This window comes from Merops nubicus, unplaced genomic scaffold (genome assembly GCF_000691845.1).
Source record: "Merops nubicus isolate BGI_N331 unplaced genomic scaffold, ASM69184v1 scaffold9910, whole genome shotgun sequence".
Taxonomy (NCBI): Eukaryota; Metazoa; Chordata; class Aves; order Coraciiformes; family Meropidae; genus Merops; species Merops nubicus.
In genome coordinates this window covers 155700-172173 of record NW_008583650.1, presented here as the reverse complement: position 1 = coordinate 172173, position 16474 = coordinate 155700, and the positions used below count along the sequence as shown (strand labels likewise).

The window sequence follows — 16474 nt, the reverse complement described above, 5'->3', positions numbered from 1 at the left end:
GTAGGGAAAAAAGTGTATTTGCTATATTTTCCAAAGCAGTTACTTTAACAGGAAATCCAGGCATTACACAGGGAAAGCATGTATGTTTGTGCAGAAGTGCTGAAAGCCTTCCCCACCAGCGCTGGTAGCAGTGGGAATGGGTGTTCCGAGACAGCCTGGTAGGGCTGTGAGGCTCAGGGAGCTCTGTCGGGACAAGGAATCCCTGCTGCCACACGGGAGAGCCGCTGGCTCGGCTGTGCAGGGGCCAGGCTGCGGGCGCCTCCCTGTGCGGGGCAGGCTGGGTCCGGCAGCAGAGCCGGCACTGAGGGGCTCCGCGGGGTGCCAGCTCCGGGATCTCCGCTCCCTAGTAAACGTTGCTACTTGATTCTTCTTTCCTTTAAAGAGAGTATCTTCCTTTCCTTCTCTACTGTAATTTGTTATAGGCTTCTCACAGCTGACTGTACACAGAATCTAACAGTTTACCTGTCACCTCTGAACAAAGACTTCATCTCTGAAGAAAGACTGTTGTCATCTTCTGAAGTCCTTCACTGATACGGAACAGTGAATGCACTTCTCTTTGGAGTCTGTATGCCTGTCTTCCACCTTAATACCGTACCTATCTAGTGTGTGTGTGTTTTGTGCATAAATAAGAAGTTAAACTGTATGATACTCTTAATGGTGTGCTGTATGCATAGGGGAATCTGAGACATTGAAGTGCCTTATAATTATTTCAGGAGCATTAGTTGAAAGAATTCTCTGAGGAACTTGAGGTATCTGAGGTTGAAGTATAGCTTGGACATTGGTAATTAAAAGAAGTCATTAAAAAAATTAAATTGAGTACTTTATCTGACCTCCCTATTCCATGACAGGAAGCAAGCTCTTACTCATTGCAGTTTTTTCCATAACTGCATTCATCCCCTTTTTTTTTTTTTTTTTTTTTTTTTTTTGGACGTTTTTTTTCATAACGTTCTTCCCCCCCTTTTTTTTTTTTTTTTTTTTTTTTTTTTTGAGACAGACAGTATTGCCCAATGTAGGAGACAGAATTGTGGTTTTAACTGGGCATCCGTATGGTCAGTGTTGTGTATTTCATTTGAATGTGTTTTATTTTAAGAAGTATTTCCCCAGAGACTTCACGTGGGTGGCACTTGTGTTGTTGCTAGTGTTTTGAACTTTGTGGCTGTTAATCCTACTCTGATAAAAATTAGAATACAAGTTACTTTAAAATTGTGGTGGTTCCTGGTATTTGGTCTCCTTTAGGTCCTTTTATTGCTAGCGTAGGTAGAGCTGAGCTACCGTGAGGAGTGATGGCCATATTCCCAAGGCGGTAACCGCTGTTTACTGTGCACAGCTGGCTTTGTTAGGATTTACTGTTTGTATCTCGTCAGTTTTTGTATTCAATGAGCAGTTGCAAGTCCTTACATTTAAGGAATTATGTTTCAAGATAGCATTTAAGGGTGTTTTTCCTTAATCTGCATGTTATGTTGTGTGTGGGAAGTACAAGGAAAGCACTGGAGATTTAAGAGGATGAGAGGTTTGAGTCAATCACTTGAGCTTCAACTTAGTAATGCAAATCTGGCTTTAAGTGACCTTATTGATGTTTGCTCAAAGTAGCTTCCTTTTGGTACAAATGACTGAGCTTTGTTGTAGCTATTGTACAGGTAATGTACTGTCCCTTTAGAGATTGCCTTTGTATCCCTGATGCAACCTCTCTTTGCTTTAACAGAGAGTGCCTGCAGAAATGCCTGGAGCTAAGATAGATTGCATCGGTGTGCCTCATTTGATCATCTGTCAGCAGCCGGGGGAGAGGGTAGGGCAGGCAAAAACACATGCCCGTCGCTCTATCCCAGCTCTTGGAAATTTGAGGGTTTGGCTAATGGTGAATGATGTTCAAGCAGAGCGCTTGATACCGGAGAATTAAGGGTGTGACAGCATATCTGAAAGAGTCCTGACCACTTCTGTGACTTATGCCTTGAAGAGAGGTGGCAAGCGGCACGTTTAGGGTGTGAGGGGCTGGCAGGGTTTTGAGGGGTGCTATACTGGTAGAGTAGTGCCAATACTGCTAAAACACCCCTGTCTTGAGGAGATAGTATTGTACAATAAACAGTGCCATCTTCTGGGAGGAGTCGGAATGATGCCCTTGTGGTCGGCATTGAAGAAGTTCAAAACATTTTTTTAAGTGGATTTTGTCATATCTAATAAATGCTTTGACAAAACACCAGTATTTGCAAGACAGTGTTAACGTCTAGTAATGCAAGTCCACATCTTACATCTGCAAATTATTACTACTACAGTCTTTAAGGAAAAGTTTTAAATTATTGGAGTATGTTTAAAAAAATTAACATTTATCAGCTGCTGAGAAGCACTCTAGAGAAGTAAATCTCAAAAATAAAAGTTAGGACTTGATCTGCTTTGTATGCTGAACAGTGTTATTTTTTTAAACATACTTTGTAAAGCCTAGACAACTGCAACATCTTTTCTCATAGGAAGTGTAGTGACCTATAAGAAAATGTTCAAGATCCAAAGAAAGAATGATTACTTTGCCTTTTTTTTTTATAGCTTTTAAGTTGTCATACATTCTTGTTTTGGGGATGTCAGAAGGAAAAAGAAATATTTTCTGACTTAATTATTATCCTATATATAGTTATATGTGGGAAATAGTCACTGTGGTGCAAAATCTTGGATTAGAGTTACTAAAATTATCCTAGCAAGTGGAATGTAAGATTCAGCATTACTGAGACTCATTAACAGTGTCAGATCAATCACCCGAACTCTTATTTGGAGGAAGTGAGCAGTTTTAGTAACATTAATGGGACTATATGGGAGATGCAGCTTGACATTGTGAGGAGGTTTTTATTGTTACCCGCTTTCAAATAAATAAATAAAGGAACCCAAGCAGAAAGCCAATAACAAAGTATAACCATTATGGGGGAAGGGAAAAAGAGGAATCAATATGTTAAAAATCTTTAATGCTAAAATAAATTAGATAAAAGATACCTAGAATGACAAGAATTTGTGAGCTCTGGATAGGCAGATAGATTTGGAATTGTGTTTATTGCATCATGATTGTTTAGGTAATTTGCTGGCAAAGATGCAATGGAATAATAGCTTCTTTAAAAATATTTTTAGTTTGCACGTAAATTGTAAGTCTATTCTGCATATGTCATATTTAGCATGCTATAATGAGTACATTTTGTACTGCAGAAGGTCTCATTTTAATGACTATGGAACCAGAGGTTTCCAGATAGTACTTAACTGTACAATTAATTTGTGGTTAAAATGGCATTTGAATGTGTATTTACTTTTCAATATTAGTGTTAGCTTGGTCTGGCACAAAATATTTAATATATAAATAAAATATCTAAGTTACAGTACATTCTGCATGACAACATAAGCTGTTTCTGCCCTGTAATCTTTGTGTTTATGCAAGTGCTCAGCATTACAGTTAGGCATTTCATTTTTGACACCTGACAGTAGTTTAGTACTGATGGGTCTTACCAGGTTGATAAGAATCAGATGTTGAAGTTTCCATTGCAAGGAGAGGTGGTCCTTGAGCATATCTCACACTAAGTACTATATTTACTAAGATACAATTTAAAAGCTTTTTGTCTTGTAATTTACTAAATTACTTTTATGTAGTTTAGGAGTAAAATACGCGTAACAATATTTTTCTGCAAACTAGCCTGAAAAAAGTAGTCCTCTGTACATTTGGAACAGTGCATGTAGTTAATACTACTGACTCTTGACTACTTTGAGATGATGTTTCACCAATGCAGTGCTGTAATGGACACAAAGTTATTAATAGAACTTTATTTGGTTATTGGTGGTTATTGCTGTTCTTTCTAGCTTTTAATTAGGCTCTGGAAGGCTCTAGTTCTAGCCATTTCTAAGAGTTGCTGTTGAAGACACTGAAATCAGGTGTTAAGATTTTCAGAGTAGATGGCACAGTATGTTATTGTCCACACTCCCATTAACTTGGAAAATGCTGTTCCAAGTATCTGGAGAACATTGTGTGAATAGACAAGATAAGTAAATAGATAAGGACTCCTGTTTAGAGAGGGAAGATTGCAATGCAGCTGAAGTTGCCCTCCTTCCCATCTGAGAACTTCAGCAGTAGCATTCAGTACAAGAAGCAAGGTTGTAACTTAGCAGTAAAGTAGACACTGAGCATCCCTCTTGAGTTTCCTATATTGTAATCTTGTTTTCTGGCTGAGAGGATGTACACTGAACAAATGGTGGCTATTTCTACAAAAACAGATTAGAAAATGTCTGCTATTAAAACAAAAATTGCACTACTTAGAAATATTTTTGTTGGTAACTGAAGAAGTGGGCTTTTTTAATTGAATACTGTGTAATATTTATGCAAGCTGCAGGATACCAATGGAGTAGATAACTTCAGGGAAGTAATTTATATTAAAGCAAAACCAAGAATAATGTATAGTGTGTAAATAGTAGTTCTGTCCGAATAGGAATGCATCTCCATGTGCCAGAACTATGACTTCTGCCTCACAGCAATTGTTGATGTCCTGTTTGGGAAGCTACTCAAAGTTTGTTGTTTATTTTTTGTTCGTGCGCACCCGCTCCCGAAGCAGTTGGTGTCAACTACAGTGGAGCAAGTTAAAATAAACTGAAGTTGCTTAAAACTGGTGATGTCTATTCTTTCTCCAGCCAAGTAATAAAACTTATTAAAAGATCCCTTTAGGAATACATGAAAATATATAATAAATCTTGAGAAATAAATTTCTTAAACAATTTTTATGAAACACAGCTTACACTTAACCCTATTTTCATAATTTATGGTATGAGCCTCTTTCAAAACTCTTGAGATATTTATCAGTGCCACTTGATGATAGATGACAGGCAACTTGCACTTAATTTTAAGGAAAAATTGACAAAGCTTACTGGTTTTGTGACTAATGGGGAGCAGGTATTTTGTTCAGTTAAAATTTGAAGACGTATTATCTTGACGCCCTTCGACCTTGTTTGCTAGTGAATTAAGAAGCTTTACTTTTGTCCCATCTTTCCACACAGGCAGAAGGAGAAGACAGCCTTAAAAAGATGCAGCTGATGGAGCTTGCAATTCTGAATGGCACCTACAGAGATGCCAACATCAAATCACGTAAGCATGCCATAAGCTCAAGGGTCAATGCCATAGGACTGTTTGCAGGTTTTGATTTCCAAAGCTATGTTATAGCAAATGAACAGTAGCAACTGTGTTGGAGAATCGAAAACAGTAAAAAAATAAAAAAATCAACAAAAAAATAGGTAGCTGTTGCAAAAGATCTTCTGGAGATAAGTTACATTCCTTTGGGTGTTTTGTTCTGGTTTGGGGGGTTTTTTTGCCTCTATTTTTAAACAGTATGTCTGGGTTGAAATATTTACAAATATGTAGTTTTGAAAATTTCAGCCCTTAAGCCAGATATTTTTATTATTCAGTCATTTTTCCTTGATACATATAAAGAACAATAGACTCCTTTTGAGATTTAATTTTTTGAGATGTAATATGAAAATGTTATAGATGTTCAAGATACTGTGAATACATTTTTTCTGTATTACATTCCTTTCTTTCATCTTGCTTGCATGTGTCCCCCCAATGTTATTTTTCAAACAATTCATCAACTGATTTCACAGCTGAGTTCACAGGGTTCAGTGATGTAATGAGCCATATTTATGATTTCTTCTCTTAAATTTGTATGAAAACGCTTTTGCAAACGCATGTATGCTCAGGTTTGCACTTGAAAGTTAATTACATACACCTACTAATGAGAGCCTGTACCTATCTTGTGTGATACAAATTGTTTTCTCTAATTGAAAATCCAATTTCTCCTCCTGAAAATGTTGTTGCTGATCCTGTTCCAAAGTAAATTCTTGCTGTAGCTGTGATACAGATGTCAAATGTAAGCACAGTTAAATCAGTCTTTTCACCAAGGGCCTACTGATATTTGCAAATTTGTTTCTCCACGCAGTCACCATTTCAATGTCAAATATGTTTAAAGGTTGGAATGCAGTTAGGTCAATTTGAGAGTGCTTACACCAGTGTAATTGTTCTGATTTGAAAAGAGACATAAGCACGGGCTTTTGCTGCTACAGTGGTAGTGGTAAATCTTTCAGCCTTAATGAGCACTGTAATCCTTAGAGCTAGATCAGTTATAAATATATTTTAGTCTCTAAATTATTTCATATTTATGAGTAAAAAAGTTTTCAGATTAGCTTAAGTTGATGCAAACTGTTGCACAGAAACCTTTATGCTAATTTGTCTTTGCTCTATTCCCATTTGGCTATTGTGCTAGTGTAAGTGGGAAGATGGAATTTCTTTTCTTTTTTTTTGACTGGAGATTTCCACACTAATACTCACTTTTTGATAATGAGACAATTTAACTCTGTTTCGATTTTACTGGAAACTTAAAGATGTAGAAGCCATACTGGTTGGTTTCCATTTAAGAACAGACATGAAAATGTTGAGAGTTTTTTCTAATTATATTCAGTCTGTGGACTTTGGTTTTAAAACTAAAAATAACTTGGAAACTGCAGCAGTCTCAAAACTGAAAAACTTCCACCACATTTCTATTTTCAGACCACCTGTAAGTTAACTAAATCAATGTAGATCAACTAGTGCATAGAATTCTATAAATTATAGCTCCTTAAGAATGACTGTTACCAGCTGATGTGTTGGTGGTTAAGAACTTGATCTTGTGTGCCAACGGGCTTTAAACGACACTTAATGAAATGTGCTAGCACTGTTTAATAAATAAATAAACAACACACCTCTTTTCTTTAACCTAAGCAAGGCCATAGTGAACTTCTAATATAAAGGAAGTATTTTATTGGGGGGAATTTGGTGTGGAAATCACTTTTCAGTCTGTTTTATTCATGCTAGAGTAGGAGAGGAGATGTCGTGTTTCTGAGGTCATGCTTAACTTTACTGATCCTGGAAATTGGAACTGTGTTTATGCTCAAATACAATTTTAAGATGTACAAAACCTCTAGACTCACATGGCAGCTCTGCATGACTGAGTATCTGTGGACTCTGTAGTTGCACTAAATTTTGTACTCTGTATTTGATTATGACAGTATGTTCCTTGTATCTCCCGCATGCATCTCAGTCTCATGCAGTCTTGATAGCATAAATGAAGAAATGTGGTCTAAATGGAGCTTTTGTGCTGCATAACCTGTTTGAGAAATCTACCTCACTGTTTTACAATGGCTTTTTTATTTTGCATGTTCATACTTAATCACACTGGAAAATGGAAAGCTGTTTGCATTTGAATGGTGTGCTTTGGCACTGTGTGATCAGCGCATGTACTAATGATTTCCTTTTATTTTTCTTCTTTCCTACTTTTCCCCTTTTTTCCCATTCTTTCCACGTTTTGTACTGCTATCTCCATACTTTCCTCTGAATTTCTTTGCTTACTGTAGCAGCCCTTGCCTTTTCTCTTGCAGCAACAGCCCAGGCTCCAAGGATTATTACTGGGCCTGCGCCTGTCCTCCCACCAGCTGCCCTGCGTACTCCTACGCCAGCTGGCCCTACCATAATGCCTTTGATCAGACAAATACAAACCGCGGTCATGCCAAACGGAACTCCTCATCCCACTGCTGCAATAGTTCCACCTGGACCCGAAGCTGGTTTAATTTACACACCATATGAGTACCCCTACACACTGGCACCAGCTACATCAATCCTTGAGTATCCTATTGAACCTAGTGGTGTATTAGGTAAGACCTTTGTGCGCGGATGACTGCAGAATATATTGCTTGTGCTTTTGTGGTGTTTGCAAGATAGAGGTCACGGAGCTCAAAGGAAAAAATTTGAAGCCACGGCCGTATCTCAGGTGTGTCAAAACCACCTAGGTAGGAAAACTGCTCAAACAGTCTGGCTCTGACACGTTTGAACATGTTACACGTTATTAAGTGAGTGGTCAGTGTATTAATAGGGTTTCTGAAAAGAAAATCTTTGTGCCGCTAGGTGGTGGATACATAGGCAAGGAAAAAAATGCAGATAGAAGTTGACAGCTTTCGTGCGTCATTTGGACTCCCATAAATGGCATATTTGTTTGTCCTCTCTTCAACATAAATTAATTGCCAGTGTTCTTTGAAAGAGAGAACTTCCTGTTTTGCTATGTCGTCTTAGTACCAAAAGCGGAGAGAATGGAGAAGTCTTCTTTCAGTTTGTTGGGGGGTTTGCTTCTTTGTTTAGTACACAACTCAGAAATCTCTCATCGGTGTCAAAAAGCTGTAAAGCATTTTGTAAGCAGAAAATCGTTTCAGGGAATGAGTATAAAGCAAAACAAGTTCAGACCAAAGTATGATACAATTAGCAACTTTACTGATGGTTTCCTTTATATCCGTTGGATTGCAATGCCCATCATTCCTAATATTTCAGACCATTGACTTGCTGTGTAAAGACGAGAATGATAAAGCAGCCAAGACAATTCAGTTAACTGCTCCATATGGAGCAAGTGGTTCCAATAGTTTCTTCCTTCCCTACCCTCTACAGAATCAAAAAGATCCTTTCTTTTCAGTTTGTTCTGAATTGCATATGACCTTGGTGCTGCATAATGTTGATTTTTTAGGACTTTGATCTTAGTTTCTTCCATGGCAGTTATTGATTTACACAAATTCTAAACATCTCTAATGAACACTTGGCAATAAAGTTCAAAGTCAGTATTTTGTTGAAAGTACTGCAAAAAATCAGTGTTTCATGTACATGACATACTTGTTATCTGTATGTTTGCATGTTCCCACATTAACAGGAAAAATGTATTTCAGGCTTCTGCCTTTCAGGATTAGTGAAATTGATAATAAAAATTTTAGTGGGACAAAAGTATGCAGTAGATCTGTCTTTGAGGAGCTTGTGGTTGTTGTCTATTATCCCATAGCCAAGACTCAGTGAGCATATAATAATGTACTTTATTAATTTCCCACAAACATGTAAATATTCTCCCCAGCTCCTCCATGCCCAGTCTGTGAGCCCACTTGTGATACATCCTGGGGTAAAGTCACAGTTACAGGCACCATCACAGTAGCTGTTGGTTGCTGGTTAGTGGCAAAACCCCTCTCCTGAATTCAGTTAATAGGAAGTGAAGAAATAGATCATTCCTTAGTAATAATTTAACACAATGCAAGAAGCTTTGATTTCTCACAGAAGTTCCTATAAAGAGAGGAGGGAGAAATTACTCCTAAAATGGCACATGAAACCATTGCATACTTTTGGGTTTAGCTGTGAGAGCACAGGTCTGTTTCCCAAAACAGATCTCACCAAACAATCCTACTTTAAAAAGGAAAAGGGAGGGGTAAAAAGACCACCACACTCCCACTTATGTAATATAGACTTGATAACTCCTAAAATAGCTGCTCTATTATCTGAGCAATTGTATAGAGTTAATTAAATTAGTTTTTTGTTGCGTTCAATTTCATAATACACTCATTAATATTATGCTACATTTAGTCTGGTTTTGTGGTGGACCTTTAAGATGTCTTAGTCTGTTAAAAATGGCATCCCTATTAATATTTTTGGGGATATTGGTGTTGGGATCAAATTTTAGTTGGTGACTAACTTTTAATTCCCTTCCTTTTATCTTCAGGTATGGCTTTCCCAACGAAAGGCTAAGAATTCAAGAACGGTCTTAACTGATCCTTCATCAGATCTGAATTTTAACAAATGCTTAGTTTCAGCAGCCTTGAAAAAAGCTTGGCCTAGCAGTCAGTGACTTACTTGCACTTTTTTGCACATAGATTTAAAGTGAAATAGTGCTATTAATTTGGATTAGCTCCTATTATTACAGAGTAGCTGTAATTTATGAGTGTATAGTAGTATACTGACTGCTAAGTGTTCTATATAGTGTTTGCTTTACTAATCACCTAATTCATTGCAGTTCATACTTATTGACTTAAATTTTAAAATCACAATCTGTAGGCTTGAAGAATTGCTTTAAAACTTTTTTGTGGTAGAACTGGAAGTGATCTTAAGGTTAGCAAATAATTGTCAGTATTAAAAGATGGCATTATTTAAAATAGTCCTGCTGCAAGAAAGGCACTTCAGTGAATATGTGACTAGTAAAGCTTAAATGTGCTTGGGTCTAATAGATTTCATGAAATACTGTAATTTTGGGATTGTAAATGAACGGATTAAACAGGTTAAGGCCAGGATGTTTAAAATAAATGCAATATTAATCTGCACAGATAAACTTCTTTTTAAGATTAAGATTTGAAACTACTGTGCCTTAACTTGTTGCTTTTCTTAAAATGAACTTTTGTAGTTAATGATCATTTAAATCCTTTTGATAAACCTGCTGTTAATGTTTTCTTTGAATGTTTTCTAACTTTGTCTTGGTAATTGCAATTTAACTAGGTGCGGTGGCTACTAAAGTTCGAAGGCACGATATGCGTGTCCATCCTTACCAAAGGATTGTGACCGCAGACCGAGGTTAGTTTAGTTCTGCAGTTCTTGTTTGTAAGAAGTGCTTTGGGTATACATGAGATTTGCAACACCACGGCTGGTTGACCCAACACCCTCTTTTGACCCAGTCGTTATTTTTCCTCAAAAATCTGAAGAGTTAATATTTGGAAGGCTTGGGAACGCGTGCGGTTTGAAAAACGTTTTGGAATCGTGGCTTTCCCAGCTCAAGGCAATGTGTAAACTTCGTGATATATTTAATATAAACGCTATAACCGATTCCCTGTGAAAAACTATTTAAAGATTCATCTGCATCAGCAGACACTATGATTTCAGTGCTGCAATAATTAATTTGGTCGTGTTCCACCCTTTTCCCTGCAATTTGTTCTTTTAATTGGTGTGGAAATATCAGATTGGTGTTGCAAAATAAAATGAATGGATGCTTTTTTAATGAGAAAGAAGTAAAGGAATAAATGCCTCCTGTCTGTGTCTGGAGAAATCTGAAGATTTAGATTCCTTTTTTTTTTCCAATAAACTTTTGAGCCACTGTACTGTATATTGTGAGGAGGATGCATGTTCTCAGTTACCTGACTGAATTCAGAAAGGTAAGGTCTGTGAAGATAATACTTCAAAAGTTGTCTGAGTTGGAATTACTAGGGGTGGGGGAAGGGAGGGTATTTGGGGTTTTTTACCAAAACCTATTTCTTGGTATTTGCCTTTTGCTGCTAAAATGTGTAACCTGAAGGAGAAGCAACTTTTGAAGTCCTGTTGGTGAGATGACATCCAATATTTGGGCATCTCCCTTTAACCCTTGACTGGAAAGTAAATCTTCATTTTTCTCCTGTTCCTCAAGTGTAATGCCTTTGGACCCCTGAATGAAGTATTTAAACTTATTGAGAAAAGTGGTATTTTCGGTTTATTGACATTGGCTAGGAAGCAGTGTGTGGGCTGAATTCTTATCCCATCCCTGTTGCTGACTCATGGTGGGTTTCGGCAGGCCATTTAATCTCTCTGTATGTTTTCCCATCTGTAAAATAAGGATAATAATACTTCCCTACCTCACAGGGGTGTTGTGGGGTTCTTGTTTTGTACAGGGCTTTGAGGATGCAAAGCGTTACATGCCAAGTATTATTATTCTGCTCTCACCAAAATCAGTGTTGTGCAGGCTTCCATGATATTGTAGTATTCAAAAGCCAAATTCAGGTGACAGATCTGACATCTCCTAACACTGACTACACTTCACTTCGCACAACCTTCCATAAATTAACTATAAGAAACAATACAGATTTCAGTCAATACAGTAAAAAGGACTCTCCAGGATATTTGCTGTATTTATGTAATACTTCTATCTTTTATATGATCTTATGCTTTACAGAAAGTGTAAAGCTGATAAGAAGACACTACTTACGTTCTCTAGAAGGTTGCTTCTTCTTTGATATCACCTCACACTATTTACAGCCCATTGGCTTGTTCTCATTTTTTGAGGACTCTTCAGTGAGCAACAGGGTGTAATCAGAATAAGGTCACAGCCCATGTTTACCAAAAAAAAAAAGAAAAAAAGGAAGGGGGAAAAAAAAAAGAAGATAAAAGATAAAAAACTGTCTCTGTCAAGAGTAATGGGTGGTAAGGATTCTGTTGTTTTTGAAAGTTTGACCTGATGTTGCAAAAATCAGCCTTTGCTCATGGTCTTTCATGATCTGCAGTGGTAGATTCAGGTCACAGCTGAGACTACCTTTTTGTTTAATTGGCTATTTACCTGAGATGACTAGTAAATACACTTACCAAGTATGGGATGGGGAAATGCCAATTTGTAGTTATAAGTTCATCACTGTAGGGTTTACTTACCATAGATTTTAAATATTTTGTGAAGTGCTTAGATGTTTCATCTGGGTCACTTATAAGTAATTGAAAGTAATTATTGGTATCGCTTCACCTTCTTTTAAAATACAGCCATTTCTCCTAATACAGTGTTCATCTGTAGCAATGTTGGAAGCCCAGTGTCTTAAGTAGATAAATAAATACACTTGGCTTATCTCTTGTGGAATAAGTCACGCATACCTCTCTCTTTTAGCATGAAAACCATACTGATATGTCAGGAGAATATTATTTTTGAGTCTTATCTAAATAATCCCAGTGGGTATTAAGAAACTTACACAAAGTTAATTTTACGACTGTACTTCCTTGTATTTTGAATTTGAAATCCTAGATTTTCACTGCAGAGAATTAGGTTTCACAGAAAGTTTTGAAGGTAAATCTGTTCTTTTAATGTGCGAAAATTAACACTGTAGAGTTAAAATACGATCAGTATTTACCATATGCACCTATTTGGTTGTTCTGTCACCAATATAATTCTAGAGCTATAGCCATGAAAAACAATGTCAGCAAACCGAAATACTTTTTTTTTTTTCAGTGCAGAACTTTTTTTTTTTATATAGTTAAATGTCACTAAATCTATATTCGCATTCATTGGGTCTAAAGTTGGGGTTTTTTTTAATTATAAATCAACTTTCTGATGACTTTGTAGTACTACTGCATTCACTTTTTAAGTAGATTTTTATTCTTTGCATAGTTTTGGGTTTTTTTTTTTTTTTTAGAGATAAGCACTGCATTTAAAGCAAGAATCCCCAAATGTGTAAATGTTTTACTCTTACAACTAAGCGTGTAGAATTGGTGAAGGGTTGAAAAATGTAGCACGTTTTAACTCAGAATAAAACCCCAGTTTATAAATAATGCAAAGTTGAATTTGATGCATATAACAGAGAGACTGACTGATTTAATTGTAATAAACTGTAAATGGTGTTGCACAGTTGACAAACCTGTGTGTACTGTAGAAGGCCAGAGACTTGGCAGAGGATGTATCACAGGTGTACTGGTATTTTTAAAAGGTAGCTTGCTTTGATTATAAACTCCACAAGAAATATTAATGCTGAGAATTTTCTTGAATGTTTTTTTTCCAAACTGTCACATAATTTATATATAAATTTTAATACCATTTAATCAAAATTGTAATCAGTATCAAAATGCTTTAAGAGTCTGTTTCTAGTATACCTGTAAAGTGGTACGATTGTGCCACATAAAATATTTATTTTTATTTTTGCTTATCTTTGAAACAGCCATTTTAATTTAAACAAACCCCACTTAGCATGATTCTGAAAAAAATCAGGGAGCATGTGGTCTCATTTACGTTACAGTAGTAATTTTTCCTAGTGTTATGGACTGTATCCTAAATGATAGGCCATTTTTACTATGTGAAAGTAAATCAGCCCATGAGAAAGATTGCTAAATCAATGCTATCTGTGAATATTACACCTACTGGACTTCATTTTATATAATGGCACAAATCTGACTTTGCACTGAATACCTTTCTCACTTTCATCTCCTCTGCCTTAGTCAAAATGGCAACAGTACAAAAACTTTATCAACCTCAGAATTTATTAGCTATAATTAAGCTGTTGAATGAGTCTTAAAAACAAAAAATTAAAAAAAAAAAAAAAACATACTACTGTTAAGTGGACCAAGTTTGGTGAAGGAGATTGAGAGAGAATGACTAAAGAAGGAACAGCTCAAGAACTTTGGGAATGATAACTTTCCACTTGAGAACTTTTTTATGTTTTACTGTAATTTGTTTGTGGTTTTGGGTTTTATTTTTTTTTTGTTGTTTTGTTTTGGGTTTCTGTTCTGTTGGGTTTTTTTGTTTTGTTTTTTTTTTTTTTCAAAAGAAAATAGTATTTACAGGTGGCTTCTTTTAAAATATAAAAATATAAAGCAGGAATGTATATGAAATGTCAGATTTTATTGTATTTGCAGAGTATTAGCTTTGAAAATGAATAAAGAGAGCTGTTTGTAGTTTTAAAATGCCTTATTAGTATCAATTAGATATTTTTCTCTATTTTTTGATGTACCTAGAGCTTTTTAAGTATAGACTTTAAAATGGCAGGACTTTTACAGTGTTTACATGCAAGTGCATTTTATAAGTGTCCTATATGTGTAAAATAGTATTTTGGATGGGAAAATGCTGGCTAAAGTAGCAGGCTGAGCGTTTTCCTGGTTCCCTTGATGACGCCTACGTTGCTAGACTACAGTTTAGTATTGCTTTGTATCATGAGGCCAAGAAATTCCATGTTGTTTGTAAATAGAATAAATGAAAGGCAATAAAAAATTTATTGAACAAAACCCTTTTGTTTGGCCCATAGTTTGTTGAACCAAATTGTTTCTCTAAGTCCAGAATTCCTTAGATGACTCCATTCTTTTAACAACCAGTTATTAATAATCACATTCATCATTAATAGTTGCTTTAATGCTTGCACCTGGGGAGGTACTAATGCTTAATAGCAGTCAGATACTGATGCTGTGCACTGACTGTTGTTCCAGAAGTCTTCTACCTAGTTCCAAAACTGTTCATCGTTTTTTGTTTTCAAATTTCCTTCATCGACTGCTACTAACCATTAGTCGTTAGTTGTATTTTATCTCTATTTCTCCTGTTAACCAGTTTTGTGGGAGCGGGCTTCTCCTTCACGTGTCCAAATCATGATGGAGGGCTGTCATGATTTTATTGCATTCTGTAGATGGTGTCAATCAGTATGTCAGAATTAAACATGCTTGTTTTTTTTATTAGTTGTGATTAGTTTTCATGTTGTCATTAAGCCGTCACTAGCTGGAACTAATCTCTTCTCTATCTTTTCTTTCTTTTTTTTATTTTGGTTTTTTGTTTTTGTTTTTTTTTTTTTTTTTGTTTCTAACCACCCAGCCGCCACCGGCAACTAACCTATGACCTTCTGACCTCTGAACTCTTCACCCAATGATGACCTGACCATGCCTGCCTGCTGATCAGTTAACTGGTAAACGCCTTTGCTTGCCTGTCTTCAGTGCAGCGAGCTGGGGCACTTGTCCGTTCGTCTTACCATCTAACAAAACAGACAAAGAAATTGTTGTCCTCCAACTCCGCTTTTTGTTGTTCTCCTGTTTGGGTGAAAGTGGTTCTAGAACCTGCACTGAATAGTAGTAAAGCAATAAGGTCCAACTCATCCCTCCGCACTGATCATCCTCTAGTGTCCCACCCCAAGCGAACGGTAAGGAGGCCTCACAAGAGATGGAGACAGATGTCCCTTAACTACCCGATGACAGAGGCAGTTACTGTGAGAGACTTCTAGGAATATTTTTCTTCTCAAAAAAAAAAAAAAAAAAGTCAAAGCTCTCTCTGAATGTACTGTGTGATGATGCATCATGCATGAACCTTTGGTCAGGGATGTCATTGGGGAAGGGATTCCAAAAAAGTATTCAAAATTTGATAACGCTGTTTAGTCACTACCGGTGCCCTCAAAGGGCAGTTGTTGCAGCCTTTTTTCTATTGCCTGCCAAATTGGACATTTTAAAGGAAAGTGTGCCATGAAATGCAGATTATGATGACTTTTCAGAACTATGTTAATACAGAGAAAAAAAAAAAAAACAGCAACACTATTAAGGCAAAATCTGAGTTTAAATTATTTTAACCATACTTTAATCTCCTTGGAAGATTACATGAGAACAAGGTACATGCATTATGTGTCACATTACTGGGCAAACTGTTCAAATATTTTTTTTAAACCTCCCTGTATAGAAAAAAAATTCATTAAGGATGTAAAAGCCATGCTTGCCTATTTGCTGTATACATGTAATGAAATTGTAGATAAAGTGTAGTGCATTGAAACAAAATGAACAAAAAAGTAGATACTTTTACTATACAAGGGTGCTGGTGCAGAAAAAAATATATTTTTGGAAATGTAGCATTTTATACTTTCAAGTGTTATAAAAAAAGAAAAAAAGAACAAAGAAACCCTTTATTTCATTAAATGATTTTTTCTGGTGGTTGTCGAGAAACAAAAGACCAAAAGAGCCTTTTAGTCTTTCTTTCTTATTTTTTAAGTATTGGAATAAGTCTAAAGAAAAGGAAGTGCCTTATTTTCTTCATGGTCATTTAGTCAAATGTCTTGTATAATCAGCTTCTCCCTCAGAAAAGTTACTGCATACCACTCAGTCGCCCAGTATGTGAAAGAAGCTGTGAGGAAAGACAAATGATGAGTTGACCATATTAATTACCTGATTTTTGCCATACTAGTGTGATGTAAC

General features: G+C 36.3%; 1 protein-coding gene across 1 annotated transcript in view; it reads left to right on the top strand.

Annotated features, from left to right (window-relative positions):
- Nucleotides 1–16104, top strand: part of LOC103774309 (protein quaking-like) — a gene marked incomplete at its 5' end in the record, with an annotated part of 18443 nt that extends 2339 nt beyond the window's left edge. The window contains 4 exons of the mRNA XM_008941705.1: nucleotides 5008–5095; nucleotides 7417–7689; nucleotides 10325–10399; nucleotides 15117–16104. Of these exons, the coding sequence (XP_008939953.1) occupies nucleotides 5008–5095; nucleotides 7417–7689; nucleotides 10325–10399; nucleotides 15117–15133 (453 nt within the window). The remainder of the gene's footprint in view (nucleotides 1–5007; nucleotides 5096–7416; nucleotides 7690–10324; nucleotides 10400–15116) is intronic.
- Nucleotides 16105–16474: the final 370 nt, after the last annotated feature.